This window comes from Lepidochelys kempii, chromosome 11 (genome assembly GCF_965140285.1).
Source record: "Lepidochelys kempii isolate rLepKem1 chromosome 11, rLepKem1.hap1, whole genome shotgun sequence".
In the NCBI taxonomy this organism is placed as follows: Eukaryota; Metazoa; Chordata; order Testudines; family Cheloniidae; genus Lepidochelys; species Lepidochelys kempii.
The window spans coordinates 52,099,725-52,119,875 of NC_136390.1; the positions used below are offsets into that span (position 1 = coordinate 52,099,725).

The 20,151-nt window shown below is 38.0% G+C and overlaps 2 protein-coding genes across 9 annotated transcripts in view; one reads left to right on the top strand and one right to left on the bottom strand.

Moving 5' to 3' along the window:
* Positions 1 to 231: 231 nt before the first annotated feature.
* The window catches only part of ANKAR (ankyrin and armadillo repeat containing), a 48,499-nt gene continuing 28,579 nt past the window's right edge, over positions 232 to 20,151 (top strand). For 7 of the 8 annotated variants that reach the window (XM_073306141.2, XM_073306142.2, XM_073306144.2 and 4 more), the window contains exons 1-13: positions 232 to 850; positions 2,970 to 3,407; positions 3,896 to 4,059; positions 5,955 to 6,070; positions 7,010 to 7,190; positions 7,967 to 8,186; positions 9,578 to 9,619; positions 11,473 to 11,517; positions 12,062 to 12,269; positions 13,199 to 13,407; positions 16,741 to 16,845; positions 17,495 to 17,739; positions 17,984 to 18,152. In XM_073306141.2, the coding sequence (XP_073162242.2) occupies positions 253 to 850; positions 2,970 to 3,407; positions 3,896 to 4,059; positions 5,955 to 6,070; positions 7,010 to 7,190; positions 7,967 to 8,186; positions 9,578 to 9,619; positions 11,473 to 11,517; positions 12,062 to 12,269; positions 13,199 to 13,407; positions 16,741 to 16,845; positions 17,495 to 17,739; positions 17,984 to 18,152 (2,740 nt within the window). In that variant the 5' untranslated portion in view covers positions 232 to 252. The remainder of the gene's footprint in view (positions 851 to 2,969; positions 3,408 to 3,895; positions 4,060 to 5,954; positions 6,071 to 7,009; positions 7,191 to 7,966; positions 8,187 to 9,577; positions 9,620 to 11,472; positions 11,518 to 12,061; positions 12,270 to 13,198; positions 13,408 to 16,740; positions 16,846 to 17,494; positions 17,740 to 17,983; positions 18,153 to 20,151) is intronic. The other variant, XM_078847991.1, reaches the window with a different exon arrangement.
* Positions 15,304 to 20,151, bottom strand: part of OSGEPL1 (O-sialoglycoprotein endopeptidase like 1) — a 47,551-nt gene continuing 42,703 nt past the window's right edge. The window contains exon 10 of the mRNA XM_073306175.2: positions 15,304 to 15,318. The gene's annotated coding sequence lies outside the window, so the exon portion shown is untranslated. The remainder of the gene's footprint in view (positions 15,319 to 20,151) is intronic.

Consider the following 20,151-nt stretch of genomic DNA (forward strand, 5'->3'; position numbering starts at 1 on the left):
GCCCAATCCAGTTCTTGGATATCCTAGGCATAATGAAGTTCTTGGTTCAAGGAAAATAACATTTTCAAAGATGTGTTGCCTTGAAATAGCTTGGAACACCTCATGTATGCCGTAGTATATTTTAATCTTGTTATTAAAGAAACTCATTTTTCTTACAAATATTAATACCTAATTACATAACTATTATACTTGTTTGTCTTATCTTTCTTTAAGTATTTAATTTTAAACACTGCAGAAAGGAACTATTGAAGAATGCTGAGGTCTGGCAAAAAAACATTACCTAGAAATGAACAAGCAGATGAGACAACCTACTTAGCAAATTTAGCAGTACAGAGAAATGCCAGTGCCTTCTTTGACAAATTTGACCGAAGTGAGTTACAGGAATTACTTACCACTACCTCATGTAGCTGGCTGGCTTCTAAAGATGACCTATGCCAGCCATTAGAACTTCCCAGTGGACTTATGGGTCAGCTAAAAAACATAAGTTTCCCGACTGCAATTTTGCTAACACCAGTGATGCCAGATGTACCTTTGGACTGTAAAGAAGTTCATCAGATTGTGAGAGAATTGGCTGTAGGAATTTACTGTTTAAACCAAATTCCTTCCATCAGCTTAGATTCCAATTACGATCGCAGCAGTTCTTGTCAGCTTCCTCCAGCTTACATTGACACCAGAATTGGACAAATTTTGATAAGTGTTGACTACATGTTAAAAGCACTGTGGCATGGTGTGTATATGCCCAAAGAGAAACGTGTCAGGTTCTCTGAATTGTGGCGCTCTGGAATGGATATTGATATGGATGGGAATCCTCAAACAGAAAAAAATATTTTTTCAGAGTTTTGTTCAGCCGGTGAGTAAAAAACAAGTTATTTCCTGGTGGTCTTTTCAGCCGTTATAACCCATTTAAAGAAAAATAATCTTATAAGTGATAAGTACTTAGCATATTCCTAAGATCTAGGTGTCATTATCTGAAAAAACAGGAGATTGCTGGACAATATGAAAAGTCATCAAGTTGTAAATGAAAAGAGAAACACTTCAAAGATCATTTTTTCAAAATGATGCTGAGGAACCTATATTAAGAGGCCAGACTTTCAAAAGTGGTCAACACTCTGCAGTTTCCTTTCAGGAAAGTTAGAGCTGCAGGGTGCTGAACCCTTCTGAAAATGTGGCCCTAAATACTTGGAAAAAAGTTTGTATGTATTTTTTTTACAAAGAGGATTTTTAGATCATAAACTTTGGCTTTATTATTAAGATTTAAAATTAGCTACTCTTTTAATATATAACAAATAAGGCTTGGCTAAAATAAAAAAAAAAATCTTCTAAACAAAAGACAAAAAGCACCTGAGAGAAATCCTGTGGCTCTCACAAATATATCTCAAGAACAGCTGATGGTAGAGATTGGTAATGAAATATAGAACCAGGTCATTGGTTAAAATCCAGCTCAGTTTTGTATTGATTTAATGTGGCTCTCAACCTTTCCAGACTACTGTACCCTTTTCCGGAGTCTGATCTGTCTTGCATACCCCCAAGTTTCACCTCCCTTAAAAACTACAGTACATGCTTACAAAATCAGACATAAAAATACAAGTGTCGCAGTGCACTATTACTGAAAAATTGCTTGCATTATCATTTTTACCAAATAATTATAAAATAAATCAAATGGAATATAAATATCAAACTTACATTTCAGCTTATAGAATATAGAGCAGTATAAACAAGTCATTGTCTGTATGAAATTTTAGTTTGTATTGACTTTGCTAGTGCTTTTAATGTAGCCTGTTGTAAAACTAGGCAAATATCTAGATGAGTTGGTGTACCCCCTAGAACAGTGGTTCTCAAAGCCGGTCCGCTGCTTGTTCAGGGAAAGCCCCTGGTGGGCCGGACCGGTTTGTTTACCTGCTGCGTCTGCAGGTTCGGCCAATCGCGGCTCCCACTGGCTGTGGTTCGCCGCTCCAGGCCAATAGGGGCTGCAGGAAGGGCAGCTAGCACATCCCTTGGCCCGCACTGCTTTCCACAGCCCCCACTGCTTTCCACAGCCCCCCGGTTGGCCTGGAGCGGCGAATTGCAGCCAGTGGGAGCCGCGATCGCTGAACCTGCGGACGCGGCAGGTAAACAAACTGGTTCGGCCTGCCAGGGGCTTTCCCTGAACAAGTGGTGGACCGGCTTTGAGAACCACTGCCCTAGAAGACCTCTGGCCTACGCCCGGGGGTCCACGTACCCCTGGCTGAGAACCACTGATTTAATGTCATTACTCTTTGGTGGCTTATGAGAAATTAGTTGGTGTCCTTAATCAAGTTCCTAGTGACAGGTATACATATTACAAAACCATGCCCAATGTTGGCAATAATCACGTGATCCAAGTCCTATTAAAATTAATGGGAGACTTTCCAGTGACTTAAATGGGAATCAGATCCTGTCATAACTGGCAGTCTCAGCAGAGAGGAACTCTCTCTCCCCTACTGGTAGTCCCATCAGAACAAGAACAAGGCCACTGCCAAGGGAGTGGGGGTAGGGGGAGGAGTGTGCTGCAGCTACAGCTCTATTGTGTAGCTAAGTAGAGGGCTTCATTTTTCCAGGGCCGTCTATTTGGCATTTTCATGAGCACTAAACTACTCAAGAAAAAGATAATCTGAAAGATGGTGCTAGCAGGATGCCCAGTGTATCCACTAGAACACCGAGGGAAAGGAACAGCTCTTACTGGGAAATTCCCTAATTCTCCTCACCCCCATCCTCCATAGTTAAACTGTGGTCGGATTTGATATGGTTTTGTATAACAGCAAGGTGATGTTTACTATGTTAATATAAAGATAAGTACATATTATTCTGCAATATAGGAAATAAAAATATACTTGTCAGAATTAAACAGTTGTATTAAAATATTTTTGACAGGCACTAGTGTTTTAAAATATATTTTACTTACATCCAGTAGTTATATGGTTTTTTATTAGATTTTTGTGTGTGTGATGCAGGTCTAGTTGATCTTTCCAATGAACCAGATTTTGAGGGAATCTATGATGAAAACATGAATGAAGATCCAACTTATGACCCTAACAGTGCACAAGAAAAAAGTCTCTTTATGCAGTATGCAGACAATATACTACTTAAGTTGACATTTGGTACTATACAAGTTCAGCAGCATGAAAATGTGTGTAAATTTGATGCAGCATATGGGCTTTCTAATTTGATAAGATATACGGGGGATCACCTTGACACAGTAACATACCAAAGGTTGCAGCAGAGGCTAATTCTTCAGCAAAAACTCGTGAACAAGCACTTAGAGAAAAAAACAGAAATCCGCAAGGATATTGAATATCTAAAAATAATGAGCTTTCTGATTCCATTTTTACTTGGCTTAAAAAGAAAGATGAAAATTCCAAATGTCAATCAACTTCTTCAACCATATTCAGGTAAGCAGCTTATAAAAGACAGGGAATAATTTTAAGTTTTTATTTTAAAATTGTATATTGTTCATATAATATTCAATTACAGTATTTTGAAAATTATTTGACCAGGTATTCTGAAAAGTTTAATAAAATTTTAATTATATAAGAAAGTGAATGTCTTTTAAGTGTGGAGAAACTAGTATTTTGTACATTCTAAGAGTAGCAATGGCAAATAACTTAATTCAGACTGTGGTAGATAACTTGGATGCTCATTGTGTACAGGAAGCCAAATTCATCCCTGATATAACTCTGTTGAAGTCTGTGAAGCTACAGTGCAATTGAATTTGGACTGGAATATTTATTCTAAAATAGTATTACACAATCATTTCTCAATGAAACACACTAATATGTAACTGCTTAGCACCTTAGATTTTTAGACAGTATTAAGAAATTAATTATATTTTAGTACTTTAACCTTCTGTAATGCTCTAAAAAATGTTCTGTTTTTGTAGATGATAAAGTTAAGACTGAACGAGAATTGCCTCCATTTGTACTTGGGCCAGATTTTAAATGCCAACATTTTCATTACATAAAGAATGAGTATTTTCATGTCCATGGAGGAATTGAATTTGATGTTGGTACACCTTCTGTTGAGGATGTTTCAGAAAAGATTAAGGTTTTGATTCAGTATCTTCTCTATGATTTATGTGTGTGTACTTGCAGCTAATATAGTATAAGGTAATAGTCTACTTTTGTTAAAAATACCAGTGAGAGCTAAGGAAATCATGTGTTCATGAAAAAGGTGTTATCCTGCAGATTGGTAAGAGAAAATATAATAGAGCCAGGCTAAAGTAACAGTGCAATACTTCCTTATAGTAAATCTTCAGTGTCATCAGTTTACTAGTTTGTAGCACAACTGTTCTGTATATTGACTTCAGCTGACTATACAGAGTGCACAGTGCAAGAATTTTCAGGAAGTTAGGTTTGCATATGAGGGGGGAGAATGACACAGTATTTCTCCAGCTTCCCCCCCCCCCCCCAAATATATACATATTCACACATTTCTCTTTCACCAGTTCCTTTAGTGTGGCTCTGGCTCCAGTTCTCAGTCTTCAGCATACTCCCATCTGCATCTTCAGTTTGTCAGGAGTTGGGAGCTTTCTGATTTGCAAATGGGCTGAGTCAGTGCATTATCCCCCAGAATTATATCCTATAGAAAGGACAGGGCTTCTGTCCGATAGCCTCAGTTATCACCGTAATGTGAAATCTTAGCTCCATTGAAGTCAATAGGTGTTTTTGTCATTGACTTCTGTGGAGCCAGTATTTCATCATTAGTCTCTACTGGACTTTCAGATGTGAGAATCATAGAATCATAGAATATCAGGGTTGGAAGGGACCCCAGAAGGTCATCTAGTCCAACCCCCTGCTCGAAGCAGGACCAATTCCCAGTTAAATCATCCCAGCCAGGGCTTTGTCAAGCCTGACCTTAAAAACCTCTAAGGAAGGAGATTCTACCACCTCCCTAGGTAACGCATTCCAGTGTTTCACCACCCTCTTAGTGAAAAAGTTTTTCCTAATATCCAATCTAAACCTCCCCCACTGCAACTTGAGACCATTACTCCTCGTTCTGTCCTCTGCTACCATTGAGAACAGTTTAGAGCCATCCTCTTTGGAACCCCCTTTCAGGTAGTTGAAAGCAGCTATCAAATCCCCCCTCATTCTTCTCTTCTGCAGGCTAAACAATCCCAGCTCCCTCAGCCTCTCCTCATAACTCATGTGTTCCAGACCCCTAATCATTTTTGTTGCCCTTCGCTGGACTCTCTCCAATTTATCCACATCCTTCTTGAAGTGTGGGGCCCAAAACTGGACACAGTACTCCAGATGAGGCCTCACCAATGTTTGATGAGGTCAAACATCTACTGATTTTGGATAATGGAATTCAGTTTGTTCTGAATTAACCGATTGCTCCAGAGTCCCATCAAGGTCCCCATGCCATTTTCAGCTTGAATGTTCTTCACAGACATGATTAATACTATAGTTCAGGGGTCTAACAGGACAGAAGTGAACATACACAGAACAATGTTTGCTGTTTCTACCTGCTGTGATTGGTATCCTTGGTTACAGAGGCAGTATTGCCCTAAAGGATGCATAGAATGCAAGGGACAGTTTTCTCCCTGTGCAACACAATGCATGGTATTGTATCATGGCCACCCTGAGAGGGAAAATGGCAGTTAAAAGGGCCAGCAAAATCCGTTCATTTCACAAGGATCAAACTTCCTGTCTGTATTAAAGAGTGTGTGTGCTAGGCACAGCCACTGCATCCACATCCAATATCAAGGCCATTCCCTCAGTGAGACTTCACATTGGGTGTGGATTTAACTGTCAACAGTCTCTGAAAGCAGTCTCTGTGAGTAGATGCACAGTGATCAGAATGGATTTCAGCTTGTACGTTTGACATAACAGACAAAATTTAAGTGACCCTATGGCTCTGATCAGTTTTTAGCCATTCAGACAACCACTTTATAAATGTAAACATTACAGTTGGTTAATATAACTATTATTTTGTTCTAGGCCGCCTTTGATGACATACAGCATTGTGCATCAAACCATGTAGCCCAGTTGTTAGACCCGGATATACCATACAGAGAACATTACTCCATACCAACTATGGAATTTGATGGAAAGAGGTAAGGAACATGCTGCATACTGTATATTTAAAGTATGTAAAAATTGCCAAAGTGATAATCTGGTTTATTGCTGTTTTCAAATCAATTATTGATTACTTGAACCTGCCGAATATAAATGAAAGAAATCACAGTTGTCAAGAACATCAAGTCTGAGTAGTCTTTGAGAAAATGTGATCTGATCAAAATTTAATTTTAGTAGTCTAAATAATGTTCTGTTTAATATATTAAAGTAATAAAGCTAATTGAGTTACTTGATTAAATTTATGTGTAAACACAATTTTACAAATCTCATACTCAAGCTTGCAAACGTTGGTTAAGGTTTTCTTTAAATTATGAAATATTCTTAAATTCTGTAGAAATATAATATAAAATTAGTAATCTGTCTCAGAAATATTGTTCCAAGACCATATGAAAAGAAGCATGTTTTAAATCCCAGCAATTGAACAAATTCACACAACTGTATTATAAAAATTAATGTAAAAGTGCACAGTCTGAGGCAAATGTTTAGTTTTTAAAATAGTCGTTACATTTTTGTAATATTAGTGTTCTGTAGGAGAGAATTTTTTAATGTAAATATTCAATAGTTTCAACTAAGATGTGTTAAACTTGAAATAAGTGTTCACAGCTATAACAACTATTGAAAAATTCTTAAACTGTTGATTATTCAGACATGTATAGTATAATGATTTTTTGTTTATATATTTTATTAGTCTTCTGTCAATGACAGTACATTGAAAATATTTTTGTATGTAAAGACACAGAGCCGGGTCTTCATTTGGTGTAAAGTGGTGTAGCTCCAATGACGTTAAAGGTACTCTGACAACTTATACCAGCTGAGGACTTGGCTGTGTATTTTTAATTTTATATATAACAGCACAAAGTACACAAAAGAGCTAAAATGTTTCTCTTTAAGCTTCTTTGTTTTGTTTTTTGTTACAGCTACTACCTGATCTCCATTGAATTGGAAACTTTTTATCAGCAGCTATATAAGACCCCATGGTGGGGAGCCATAAATGAAATAATAAGCACTCTCAAGCCTAAGAGGCTTCCATTAACTGATATTCAGTCACTGGAGCAATTCAAGAAAAGATTTGGTTATAAGAAAGCTATTAAATGCAAGGTATCCTACTTACTGTATAATTGTTTTTCGGAAAGTGCATTTCTACTTTGGAAACTGACTCTAAAAATGGCTTTATGTTGAATGTCTCTCGATGATTCCAGAATAAGTTTGCACGGTTTACAAGTAAAAACAATGATTTTTTAATAACTGCCAGTGCTGCAGATTCCACCTGGAATCTAACAGTGAAGCTGTATTCTCAAAGGCTCATGCACATCATCAGTGATGATTCTGCAGGCAAAATTGTGGCTTCAGTAACATCTTTGTAAACCCACTATTCTCACATTCTTTTCTCATTTATACATGAACAACCCCATTCCCTTTAATGGAATTAAACAAGTATAACAAAGGGCAAAAATTTTACTATGCACTTATAACTCGATGGATTGCTTTATGCATTATCAACAGAACAGAATAGAAATCGACTTACTCTCCTATCATACATCTCTGATGCTGCAGTGTAAACAGGAGTAAAATGTTGTTGTTTAGTCTCAAGTAACTAGATGCGATTCTGACTATATGGGGGGCAGATCTGTTGAGTAGTATACTGCCATTTTTAAATAGTCATTTTCAGGGTCCAGATCTTCATCTGATGTAAATTGACACACATTTATTGAAGTCAAGGGAGTTAAGTGGATTTACATCTGCTAAAGATCTGGCCCTCAGTATAGATCCACAATTTAAGAATTGGAGGTTGCCTCTTCCCAGTGTCTCCTTTTCCAGTAAATGTTTTATTTCTCTTTGACATACTGTCTATTATTCTATTTACATGGATTTAGAGTTTACCTTATGGTATGAAGTCTGCTGCTGAGAGAGGACTATCTGCTATCTTCCATACTTTTTGTCGTAAAACATCTACTTCCAGTCTCAGTGTTGTAGATGAATATGGTTATGCTCTTCTCCATCATGCTTCCATACACAACCGTGTGCCAATTATCTGTCAGCTGATTAAATCTCATTTGAATATCAATCAGAGGTGCAATGTTCACTTAAACCAAGGTAAGATATGATGTGTATATATATATATGTCGGGAAGCTATGATTGTGGGGCTGCATGTTTCCTGTCACTTCCATCACCAGAGGGGAGCTCTCTGATAGGGGGAGTCATGGAAGGAGGGAATACCAGAACAGTAGAATGTTTCTTCTTTCTAAATCCCATGAAAGCCTCTCTGCAGGAATTTCACATAGATCCAGATCTGTGAAGTGAGAGGCAGGATGCTGGGGAGGACATTCATTCTATATCTCATTCTCTCCTTTTCAAAAACCCTGGAGTAGAGCAGTGCAAATTACTGCAGGTTGAATTCCCATTAACTTTCGGGTCTATGAAATCTACACCTTCTTTGGGCATTTCTGGACACTGGCAGTTGGGGGAACCCATGTGGCTGCACTGTTTCTTTCGTTAGGTACTGGAAGGAGCCAGGGATGCCATGTAGCAGTATAGAGGAAAGTATCTTTCATGTGCGTGGCCATTGTATCTAGCAGATCTCCAAGATCCATGGGATTGTAGATACACAGATTTTTAAGACTACTATGATCATATTGTCTGATTTCTTGCATAATACATTTCACCTAGTACAGGGGTTCTCAAACTGGGGGTCAGGACCCCTCAGGAGGTTGTGAGGTTATTACATGGAGGGTCGCGAGCTCCACCCTAAACCCTGCTTTGCATCCAGCATTTATAATGGTGTTAAGTATATAAAAAAGTGTTTTTAATTTATAAAGGGGGGATAATTTATAAAGAGGCTTCCTATGTGAAAGGGGTCACCATTTCAAAAGTTGGAGAACTACTGACGTAGTAATTCCTACAGCGAAGGACATTATTTTTTCCTACTACATCAGTGAACACTATCAAGCTCATGAACTGAGGTTGAATCAGAGGACTTTTAAGAAAGATATGCAATATAGATTTAAAGACTCTAAGTGATGATGAATTTATCACTGAACCCCTGACCTCTTCTGTGGTGGGGAGGAAAGGGGAAACAAATTCCTCTGCACTGGAAAAAACATGTTGGGGAGTATGGGCTCCAGAGTATTTGTGGGCAACAGTAAAGTTTCCCTCCCTAGAAATATTAGAAATCTTTTCTGTGACCACTCTTTGTTTTCTTTCTGCAACGTACAGTATAGGACAAAATGTGCTTTACAACTAATTTTATAAATGTATCAATCTCTCTTTGTGAATTTCAGCCTGTGCTTTTACAGTCATCACCATCCAGCTTTTCAGTTTATTTAAATTACTGCTATAAGGTAGCCCTCTAAGATTCCATTTTGCCTGATTTATGACATGCATACAAATATCATTAGAAATGTATAGAATTAGAGTATATCCAATATACGATACTATACAAACATGTAGACTGTAGCTAACAAGCATAAATACATTTTTGTTTTAGGAAGACGTCCACAGAAGAGTGAGACTAAGGGGGACAGAGCTGGTAATTAGTACATTAAATATTATCAGATCTTTTAGTATATTTTGTTGTTATAAATATACAGTGTAAGCAAAAAAGAGTTCATCTCAAGAAAGGGAAGATTTGACATTTTTATGAAAATTAGGATGTAGAGTCTACTGGCCAAGTCTTGTCTCTACTCAGCTTTTACTGAAGCAAAACTCCCACTGAAGCCATGAACTTTGACTAAGTACATTAGGGTTTTGATGTAAAAGAAGGGGAAGCTGAGTGGGGGATGAGCACATGTAGCATGGGAACTTGGAAGACTTGTTCAGAGTTCTACTTAAAAGTGTCTGTAATTCCTTCATCAGTAGTAAACTAAGTTCCAGCCATGAGAAGGCAGTCCCAATATGTGATGTCTCATGATTACTGTCGCTGGGATTTCATGAAAACATTAGAGGAAAGGTATAGGAGCTGCACTGGAAAATTCTACATTTCATTTTTCAGCAGCTCCTATCTTCCTCACCTTCAGTCTAGGATATAGGTTTCATATTTTAGAATTCTTTGACTTGTCATCTGCTGTGTTTAGGAATATATGGAAGATAGTTAATTCTTCTCTAGAGCTTGGTGTTTCAGTTCCAAATGAATAATTGTTTTGCTTTGAAATCCAAAGCCAATGCATTCAACGTGATCTTTACTGAGGTAGTGAAGCCTTCTTTTAAACTATCCAGTTGCCTGACTGCTCTTTAAATTTTTCAGAGAAATTTCTTGATATAAGTGATCTCAGCCAGTTCAATGAGTTTTGCAAGTTAAGAGGCTGAACAGCCCTTTATGTTCCCTTTCTTTAAGAAAAAGGAGATGGAGTACAGACACTTATCCTGCCAAGACTGGAGATCCATTAATTAAATAATGGATAAGTTCTGTTTTTATAGGTCTTATTTTCGGAAACTGAAAAGGAGTACTTGTGGCACCTTAGAGACTAACCAATTTATTTGAGCATAAGCTTTCGTGAGCTACAGCTCACTTCATCGGATGCATACTGTGGAAAATACAGAAGATGTTTTTATACACACAAACCATGAAAAAATGGGTGTTTATCACTACAAAAGGTTTTCTCTCCCCCCACCCCACTCTCCTGCTGGTAATAGCTTATGTAAAGTGATCACTCTCCTTACAATGTGTATGATAATCAAGGTGGGCCATTTCCAGCACAAATCCAGGTTTTCTCCTCACCCCCCCACACAGACCCACTCTCCTGTTGGTAATAGCTTATCTAAAGTGATCACTCTCCTTTCCTTTCGGAAACTGACTACTTTCTGACTGCTGTTCATGTTATTTATTCCTTGATACATTCCCAATTCAAAGATAATATACGTGGTTTGAACTCCAGTTGAGTACATCTTTTAATCCTTTTTATTTGACAAAGGAACTGATAGGAGCATTAAGAGACTATGCCTTCTCTGCTTTGGTGGAACATATCCCCTAGTGTGTGGAACTGTAGTTGCCGCATAATTCAGAAACCTCAATTCTAAACCCCACTTCCTTACTGAGGAGTCTCCAGGTGTGGGGAATTCTCCAGTGGACAAACAGTCTATGTAGTTGTCTCTACCACCTCGCTACAGCCTCTGCTTTCATGAACTGTGCTATAGACTTTGCCTTTGGTGGAACACAGATCAGCATTAGTTTTAGAAAAAGGTATACTATGACCCCAATCCTTCATTAGGCTCCACACAGCCACAGAATCCCTATTAAAGTTACCTAGGCTTCTATAGGGATCTGGTTGTATAGCACAGACTGGAGACTATGGGTCTGTGATACTACCTGTAACAGTCGTGTGTCTGCCAGGCTTTCAGAGTAGTGCCAATGTATCTGATTATGTTTAATATGTTGATTTTCAGGAAAATCAAATTTGCAAGAAAAGGAGACCTCTGGGGAAAGAATTGGTGAGTGGTAAGGAAATCCAAATATGACCTTTATTATCTTTACCTATGCAGCATGTGGAAGCTTGAAAGATTACAGCTAAGGAGCAGAGAAATGGAATATTTTTATTAAAACTAAGGAGTTCATACTTTAAGAAAATGTGTTTCCACGCTGCTTAAGTCTGTCCAAGGCTTTGGAAGCATAGGAGCATCAAGATTTTTCCATGATTTGCGTGGGATGGAAGGCAGGATGTTTGTTTGTTTGTTTTCAAAAGTATAAAAGACTATATTATTACCACTGAAGTTATAACTTCAGACATCTTTAGTTTTAAATCCGTTGATGCATTCAGATGTTTTCCTTTTATCTCAAAAGCTTCAATATGATATTAAATCAAGACACTGTAGAGTAACTTATTCCATGATTAGAATGGCATGAAAACAGTGTTGATAAAACTGGCAAATAGTTACGTGGAGATTTTACATCCTATTTTGCAGGCACAGTTTAGGTGCATCACTTTGAAAATTATGTCCATTATATCAGCTTTTTTTTTTAATATATATCCATTAGCTTTAGGTCCTACTGCTTTACACCTGGCAGCTCAGTGTGGATCCATTGAAGCACTTACTTGTCTTCTGGCCTGTAAGGCAGATTATAAATTACCTGATGATCGAGGATGGATGGCTATACATTTTGCTGCATTCTATGACAACATTTCCTGTATCACGGTTCTCTATAGGAAAGACCCAGATCTGCTAGAGGCTGAAACAACAGCTGAGTAAGTCACGAGAGTTTTTATCACCGTGACGATTGGTGCTTTATCATTTATATAATACAATGTGCTTGAAAGACCACAAATATGGCCCCCCTCCTAAAATTTCTGTCTTGCCATACAAATATAGCCCCGTATTGGAAAACCAATTAGCCCTTCCAGAATGAGGAGTAAAATAACAGTATTTATATGCTCATATAGATGTCCTTAATTGTATGGGAGCAACTCCTTTGGCTTTAATGGGAGTTATATGCATTGGGGCCCCATTGTCTTGAGGCTGTACAACTTCAGTGTTGTTATACTCATGATTGTGAATTTCTTTTGCTCATGATGCTCCTATACTCTGGGTGTGTGAAGGAATGTTATAAGCCATAGAAATGCAGGACCTAATTTTGCCATCCAATAGGATTGTGCAGCTACCACTCAGGTCAACAGAAGTTACATTTCTGTATGAGGTCACAATTGGGCCCTCAGAGTCCTGAGACGTATTTAGGCTATAGCATAAAATCATTGTTTTGTGGGGAAAAAGAAGAGGAGACCTGCTGAAATCTTGAAGATGCACTCTCAACATCATTCTGTCATGATACTGCACAGATATCTATCATTGAGAAATATGAAAAGAAGGACCTAATGCAATCTCAGTGGCAATCAGTGAAAAAACTACCACTGACTTAGCAGAATTTGGTATGACCTCAAGGGAGCCTCAGCTAAGTCAGAAATCAAATGAACAATTAAAAATCAAACAAGCAGAAACTGCAAATCGAAGACAGATGTGTCTGGACAGAGAGCTTGTGCATTCACATCTTCATGGATTCCATTGTTGAAAAATAATAGTTTATAATCAGCTGAAATAACTATGTGAAATAAACTTGTTCACATACTTCATATTTTATTACATATTAATTTATACCACAATATGTTTCTGTGTTCCATAGATATCATTCTACTCCACTATTGCTTGCAGCCACCTCTGGAGCATTAGACACGCTTCAATATTTGTTTTCTCTTGGTGCCAGCTGGAAGAAAACTGACAGTGAAGGAAACAATATCATTCATTTAGCAGTCCTGTACTTTCACACAGAAATTCTCAAGCATCTAATACAGCTAGATAATCCAGATCTTCCAGTTTGGAATACTCTTGTAGGTAAGCACATATATTCTCTCTCAAATAAAAAAAAAATTTGTATGATTCATTTTAACCAGTGGTATTTTTCCCTAAAATGGTGAAAATATCTATAGTTAATGTACTTCCCAAGCCAAGCTACAAAAAATGAAAAATAGAATTTTGAATGTTTTGGGGCTACATTGTATCTCTATCTTTCCCTGCGAAGTCCATTAATTTGAATGGAGTTGCAGATGCGTTACTGAAGGCAATCTGGTCCTTAATTGTTATATGATGTTATATGATGAAAATAATATAGTTTCTATTTTTAGTATGCACTCTTCATGCATCAAAAAATAGCTTTCTTTTGATACTATTTCAGTTACCATTGCGATCACTGTAGCTTATTTTTTCAGACACCTGTTTCTCCTACTGTTTTCGGCCCTTATCCTTTTTTCGGGGGGCGGGGGAGGGATAGCTCAGTGGTTTGAGCATTGGCCGGCTAAACCCAGGGTTGTGAGTTCAATCCTTGAGGGGGCCATTTAGGGGATCTGGGGCAAAAATTGGGGATTGGTCTTGCTTTGAGCAGGGGGTTGGACTAGATGACCTCCTGAGGTCCCTTCCAGCCCTGATATTCTATGACAACTGCTTGTTCCTAGTGCCATAAAAACAAACACATAATTTTAAATTTTGGGGGAGGGATAGTTCCGTGGTTTGAGCATTGACCTGCTAAACCCAGGGTTGTGAGTTCAATCCTTGAGGGGGGCCATTTAGGAATCTGGGGCAAAAATTGGGGATTGGTCCTGCTTTGAGCAGGGGGTTGGACTAGATGACCTCCTGAGGTCCCTTCTAACCCTGATATTCTATGAAACACTTAAGCATATGCTTAATTTTATCCATTTGAGTAATCATATTGAGCTCAATGGGACTACTCAAGTGTTTAAAATTATTCACATATATAAGTGTTTGTAGTATCAGGACCTTTGCATGTAATTCAGAAAGACATATCTCCAGCTTCTGCATTACTGAAACATACCCAGAAATTTATTATTTCAAATTGCAACTTTACAGCTTCCTTTTCAAAACCATTGGTGTATCCATATAAATACATCTGCACTAACTGTACATATAAATAAGTAACTACTTATGTGTGCAGTTTTCCACTTGGGATGCAGAGAAGGAATTTTGCAGGTATACCTTTTACATCCATGTTTGAAAATGAATCCCCTTCTCTTTCCTGTTTTTGCATAAAAAAGTTCTTTGGCTATCATTGGGTTTTAAGCATACTTTATATTCCTGATCTTCCAATGAGATGCACACAGTGAATTCTTATGTCCACATGGAGTCTCACTGTTTTCAGGAGGGCTCCACATTACCACAGTGTTCTACCCATGCAAATTAATTGCAGGACTGGGGCCTATGTCAGCCCCTGACTCTCTTATCTTTTAAAACTGTAAATTCTGATCCATAAAAGAAATGGTTTTCTTCAATTATAATGTAAAGGGAATTGCCCTTCACCTAGTAATGATCTCATGGGGCCAGATCCTCAGCTGCAGTTGAGGTACGCTGAGCACAGTTGAGGAATATGGAGAGCAAAGACCCTCTTTATACTCCCCTGATCCTGGAGCTGCTGAATACTGCCTGAATCTGTGTCAGATACCAATGGGGCCATTATGGCAAACAGGGATTCCTAGATACAGGGAATCACAGGCCAGACCTCCAGTCCCTAACCACAGCCCCAGCACTGGCAGGCAGTGATATAAAAGCTGCTTTGACGGTTGTACACTACCTGAGTATCCTTATATGTAGGGGAGACCAGAGTTACTTGATTTAGGTTCGCTTTGCTCTAGATGAGGGCAATTAACTCCAATCTGGAATATAATGAAGAAAGAGTTGAGTATCCATCAAGTTATCTCCTTATATAGTAATGGTTTCAATTGCTGCTTCTGGCATCTGTGAATAAGGGTTGCACAAAAGACAAACAAGGCCTTACTTGCTATTCAAAACTGTTCCCAGTTGGGGCATTTATTCAAATCGTGATTTCATTTAAATAATTTCCCTTTGTACTTATACATGTAATTAAATAGCTTTGCTTAGAACTAAGCAGGTCAACTTTACATCGTAATATGCAAAGAGAATAAATACTCTACAGCTGAAATAATATTAAAGGAAGATTATATGGGACATTCAATTTAAACTCTGCAAAGGGCAGTTCATGATTTTACTAGGTGAGGACACTAGGAAGAGGATTAAGATGGGAGGATATATTTTCTTACAGAAGAAGCAATGCAAGCAATGTAATAGAAACATAATGTTAAAATGAAGCACTTATCACGTTATCCTACCTCTCCACAAACCTTTCTTCATTTAATTTGTGCTAGAGAGAATTTAAACAGTTGCCCATACCCTCTAAAATATTTTTTTAAAATATTTTTGAAATGAGAGATGTTCTTGGTAAATATTGTTAGATTTGGAGACTGAAATAAATAAAGGTCAGCAACAAACTGTTTCTTTGATTATTTATGTAGAGAGCGCATAAACTTAATCTGGCTGCTGCCATGGTATAATTTTTAAAGTAAACTGCTAAAGTGGACTACTTGCTATATGCAAAGACACACAGAAAACCAGTACGTAGCACACACATTAATGGAATGTTTGGATTCCCTGATCCTGTGGTTATTTTTGAGAATATAGACCATTGATCACCAAACTAAAAAGTAAATATGGATATATATATAAAATTGCTGGGAAGAAGGCAGTTATTAGGACTTGGAAATCATCTTAAATGTTAAGTACAGGTTGGCTATTTGAAATTTAAGCCATAACTGAAAGTTTTATTTTAAGATAAATTCAGATTGTTTATATTGTTTCAAGTGCAATCAGAGTAACAACATTTGAGGGTTGCAGAGAATTCCCATTGACAATAATAGAAGTTTTGCTTAGGAGGGCCTTGGTATGAGAGCACTCCTATCCAATAAGATAATTTTTCCTTTATTGTGTATCTCATTGTAACAAGCTGGTATATGTGCACACACATACTCATTCCTATCGTAGTACTTAGCTGCCAGTCTGTGGAACAGCACTGTAAACTGGAGACGTTTTTTTAAAACTATGAGCTCCAACAAGGATTGTTTTTCCTGACCCACATGGAAACATATGTGGGGTAAAATACAGGCTCCAATGAAGTCAGTTAAATTTGATGGAGCCAGGATTTTTATCCCTGAATTGGCGTATCCTTACGATAAAAGCTACTAAAAAGGGCAACTGAAAAAGTGTGTTCTTTTTAAGGTCAAATAATCTTTAAAGTTCACATTCAATGACAGCTGTGTTTTTGTGAAATGAAAATGTTTTTAAAATGTTTTACATTCCCAACAGAGATGTTACAGTGTGAAGACACTACAAGGCCAGAAATGGCAGTTAGATCCTTGGAAGTTCTCTGTTTAGCAAAAGATTTCTACTGGAAATGCATTTTGGATGCAGGTGATATAAATAGCATAGGAAGTGTACTTGATTTTATTTTAACATCTTAAAGCCATAAGTTTTTGTAAAATTAATTGTGCTGTCAAGTCATCACTCATTATCAACAATACTAGTGCATAAACAGAGTCTCCAAAGGTGCTACATTCAGCAAAACTATGATAATTTCAGCTCAGTTCAAAACAGAAGGTTTAAAATATTTATTAAATGAAACCCTAACATGGGTCACAAGTGTAAAAAAGATACTTGACATGAAGGATAGTTTCAACAACCTGAAGGAAGGCTTTAAAACAGGATTTCAAGAATGAGGAGAAGTAGTAAGAACTGACATAAATATGGGTCTGGCTGGGGCCTCTAGAATAAAAATGCCTCTGTATTGGCTTAGTCCTTGTTCATTTGGCAAAAGTAGTATTTTTATTGTATGTCTGGATAGTTGGAATGGAGTTTCCATTAGATTATAATATTTGTAGGTGGATTAAATTTTAGGCCTTGGCATGTTAAGTGTCCCTGTCATTTGTTTTTATTTTTGAAATTACGAAAATATTTCATGTAATTCTCATAAACTCAATTTAAAATTAACAATAAGCAAATATGATATTGGATGGTTGTCAAACTGACTATAATAATGGTTTTGTTTTCTTATTTATTGCAGGTGCTATCCCCGCTCTAATCAATCTGTTGAAAGGCCAGCAGATCAAGCTGGCATGTATAACATCAGGGGTGCTGAGTAACATTTCACCGCACTTCACCATTTCCAAAGCTTTAGTAGAAGCAGGAGGCATTTCAGTATTAATTGAATTGTTGGGTTCTGGTGAACCTGAACTGCAGTCTCGCTGTGCTGTTATCCTATATGATATTGCCCAGTTCGACAATAATCAAAATGTCATAACTGAGCTGGTGAGCCTAATTCAGGAACTGTTAGTTATGTTCACGTTTTTTACTTTTCTTAAAGGACTGAATTTTTTAAAAAATCCTTTGCTTTTCCAATATGAAGTAATTTTCATAGTTGATTAAACCTATTTGACATCTTTTGTTCCATTCATTTATATATATATACTGTGAAGCACATGGAATGTAATTGCAATGGCTCTTTCTTTGGGATTGTTCCATATTACGACCATATGCTATTTTCCTTCTTTAGGGTGGAATCCCTCCTTTGGTAAATCTTTTGAAAATTAAATTACAGGATTTGTTAGTTAATGTAATAAATTGTATCCGGGTGTTATGCATTCAGAACAAACTCAATCAAAGCACAGTGGAGGAACATCAGGGTATTCCAGCACTTGTTGAGTTTCTAACTTCACAATCAGGTAAACTTTTAGTTTTACATGTTCATTTAATATTCTTACTGTAGACATTTGAAAAAAAGGAAACTCTCCATATTAGTAATGGTTTGAGTATTATTATATACTCCTGGGCGAATTCTGCAACAAAAAATTCTGCACACAATATTTTCAAATTCTGCAAAATTCTGCATGTTTTATTTGTCAAAATAACATAATCTAATCACACCAGTTTCAGTTATTATTGGTCATTTATTTCAAAATACCTGTCAGCAAGTATGTCTGTAACAATACAGACAACAAAAAAGATTCAGGAAATGTTTTTTGACAAATAGATTACTTAGTAGGCATATTAATACAGAATTCTGAGTAATAATTCATTTAAACTACAATGCAGAACCGTATTTCCCGCACCTCTCAGAAGCAGTGCAAAGCCTTGTGGGAGTCAGGGGTAACAGGGGAGCTGAGGGAGAGGGAAGTAATTCCTGGGAAGGAGCCTGGATGTGAACTTGGAGGGTTGTTGGGTATGGGTGGGATAAGTATGGAACAGATTTTTTGGGGATGGGTGGGGAGGGATTGTTAGGGATTCCCCCATGCAGACCCTGGCTTAACCCTAGCCTCTCCCATTCAGTTAGGCACATCTGTCCTCGTCCCCATGTGTCCTTGCACCCCCTGTCCACATGTGTCTTTCCATCTCCACTCAGACACCCACTCCTCCCATCCCCATGTGGCCCTGCCACTCCCTTCTCCGTCACCATATGCCCCTGTGCCTCCACTCCCATTCAGCCCCTGCCCCACTCTGTCCTCCCTCACTAGCCCTTATCAGCCCCTATCTGACCCCACAGCAGCCCCATACTGTCTGTCTCCCCATAGCCCTTGTCTCCTGACCTGGCCCGAAAGGCCAGGCACTGTGAAGAAGGCAGGCTCTTTCTCTTTCCTAGCTGGCCCAGAGCTGCTGCTCTGGTCTATTGGCACAGCACCCTCAGGTGGGCAAAAGGCAGAACTGCAGTAACTTTCCAGCCAAAGTTATTTTCTCCTGAGGCTGCTTTGTTCTAGTGTCATAGTGCCCTCTGGTGGGCAAAAGGCGGAACTGCAGCAACTTTCTGGCAGAAGCTTTTTTCTGCTCCAAAAAATAAAAATATGCACAACTCATTAATTATGCAAGTGCGCAGTGGTGCAGAATTCCCCCAGGAGTAACTGTTTTTGCTTTATTGTGTAGGGCCTGATCCAAAACCACTGGAGTCAGTTGAAAAAATCCAGTTGACTTCAGTGGGCTTTGAATCAGGCCCCTGTTGCCCATGTTAATGTTTTGCTACTTAGACTACTTTTTCACAATATTTCTATGCAAGTTACTTTAAAATTGCCTTCAGACTGGTAAATTTGTTTACAAATCAGGCTTTAATACAGAATAATTTGCAGACTCTGAAATAAAAAGACATAGGAAGGTAGACTGGCAGGGAAAATTCTGTGCTCAATTCTACCCTGTGCAACTTAATTGATTTAAGAACATAAGAACATAAGAATGGCCATACTGGGTCAGACCAAAGGTCCATCCAGCCCAGTATCCTGTCTACCGATGCCAGGTGCCCCAGAAGGAGTGAACCTAACAGGTAATGATCTTGTGATCTCTCTCCTGCCATCCATCTCCACCCTCTGACAAACAGAGGCTAGGGACACCATTCCTTACCCATCCTGGCTAATAGCCATTAATGGACTTAACCTCCGTGAATTTATCCAGTTCTCTTTTAAACCCTATTATAGTCCTAGCCTTCACAACCTCCTCAGGCAAGGAATTCCACAGGTTGACTGTGCGCTGAGTGAAGAAGAACTTCCTTTTATTTGTTTTAAACCTGCTACCCATTAATTTCATTTGGTGGCCCCTAGTTCTTATATTATGGGAACAAGTAAATAACTTTTCCTGATTCACTTTCTCCACACCACTCATGATTTTATATACCTCTATCATATCCCCCTTAGTCTTCTCTTTTCCAAGCTGAAAAGCCCTAGCCTCTTTAATTTTTCCTCA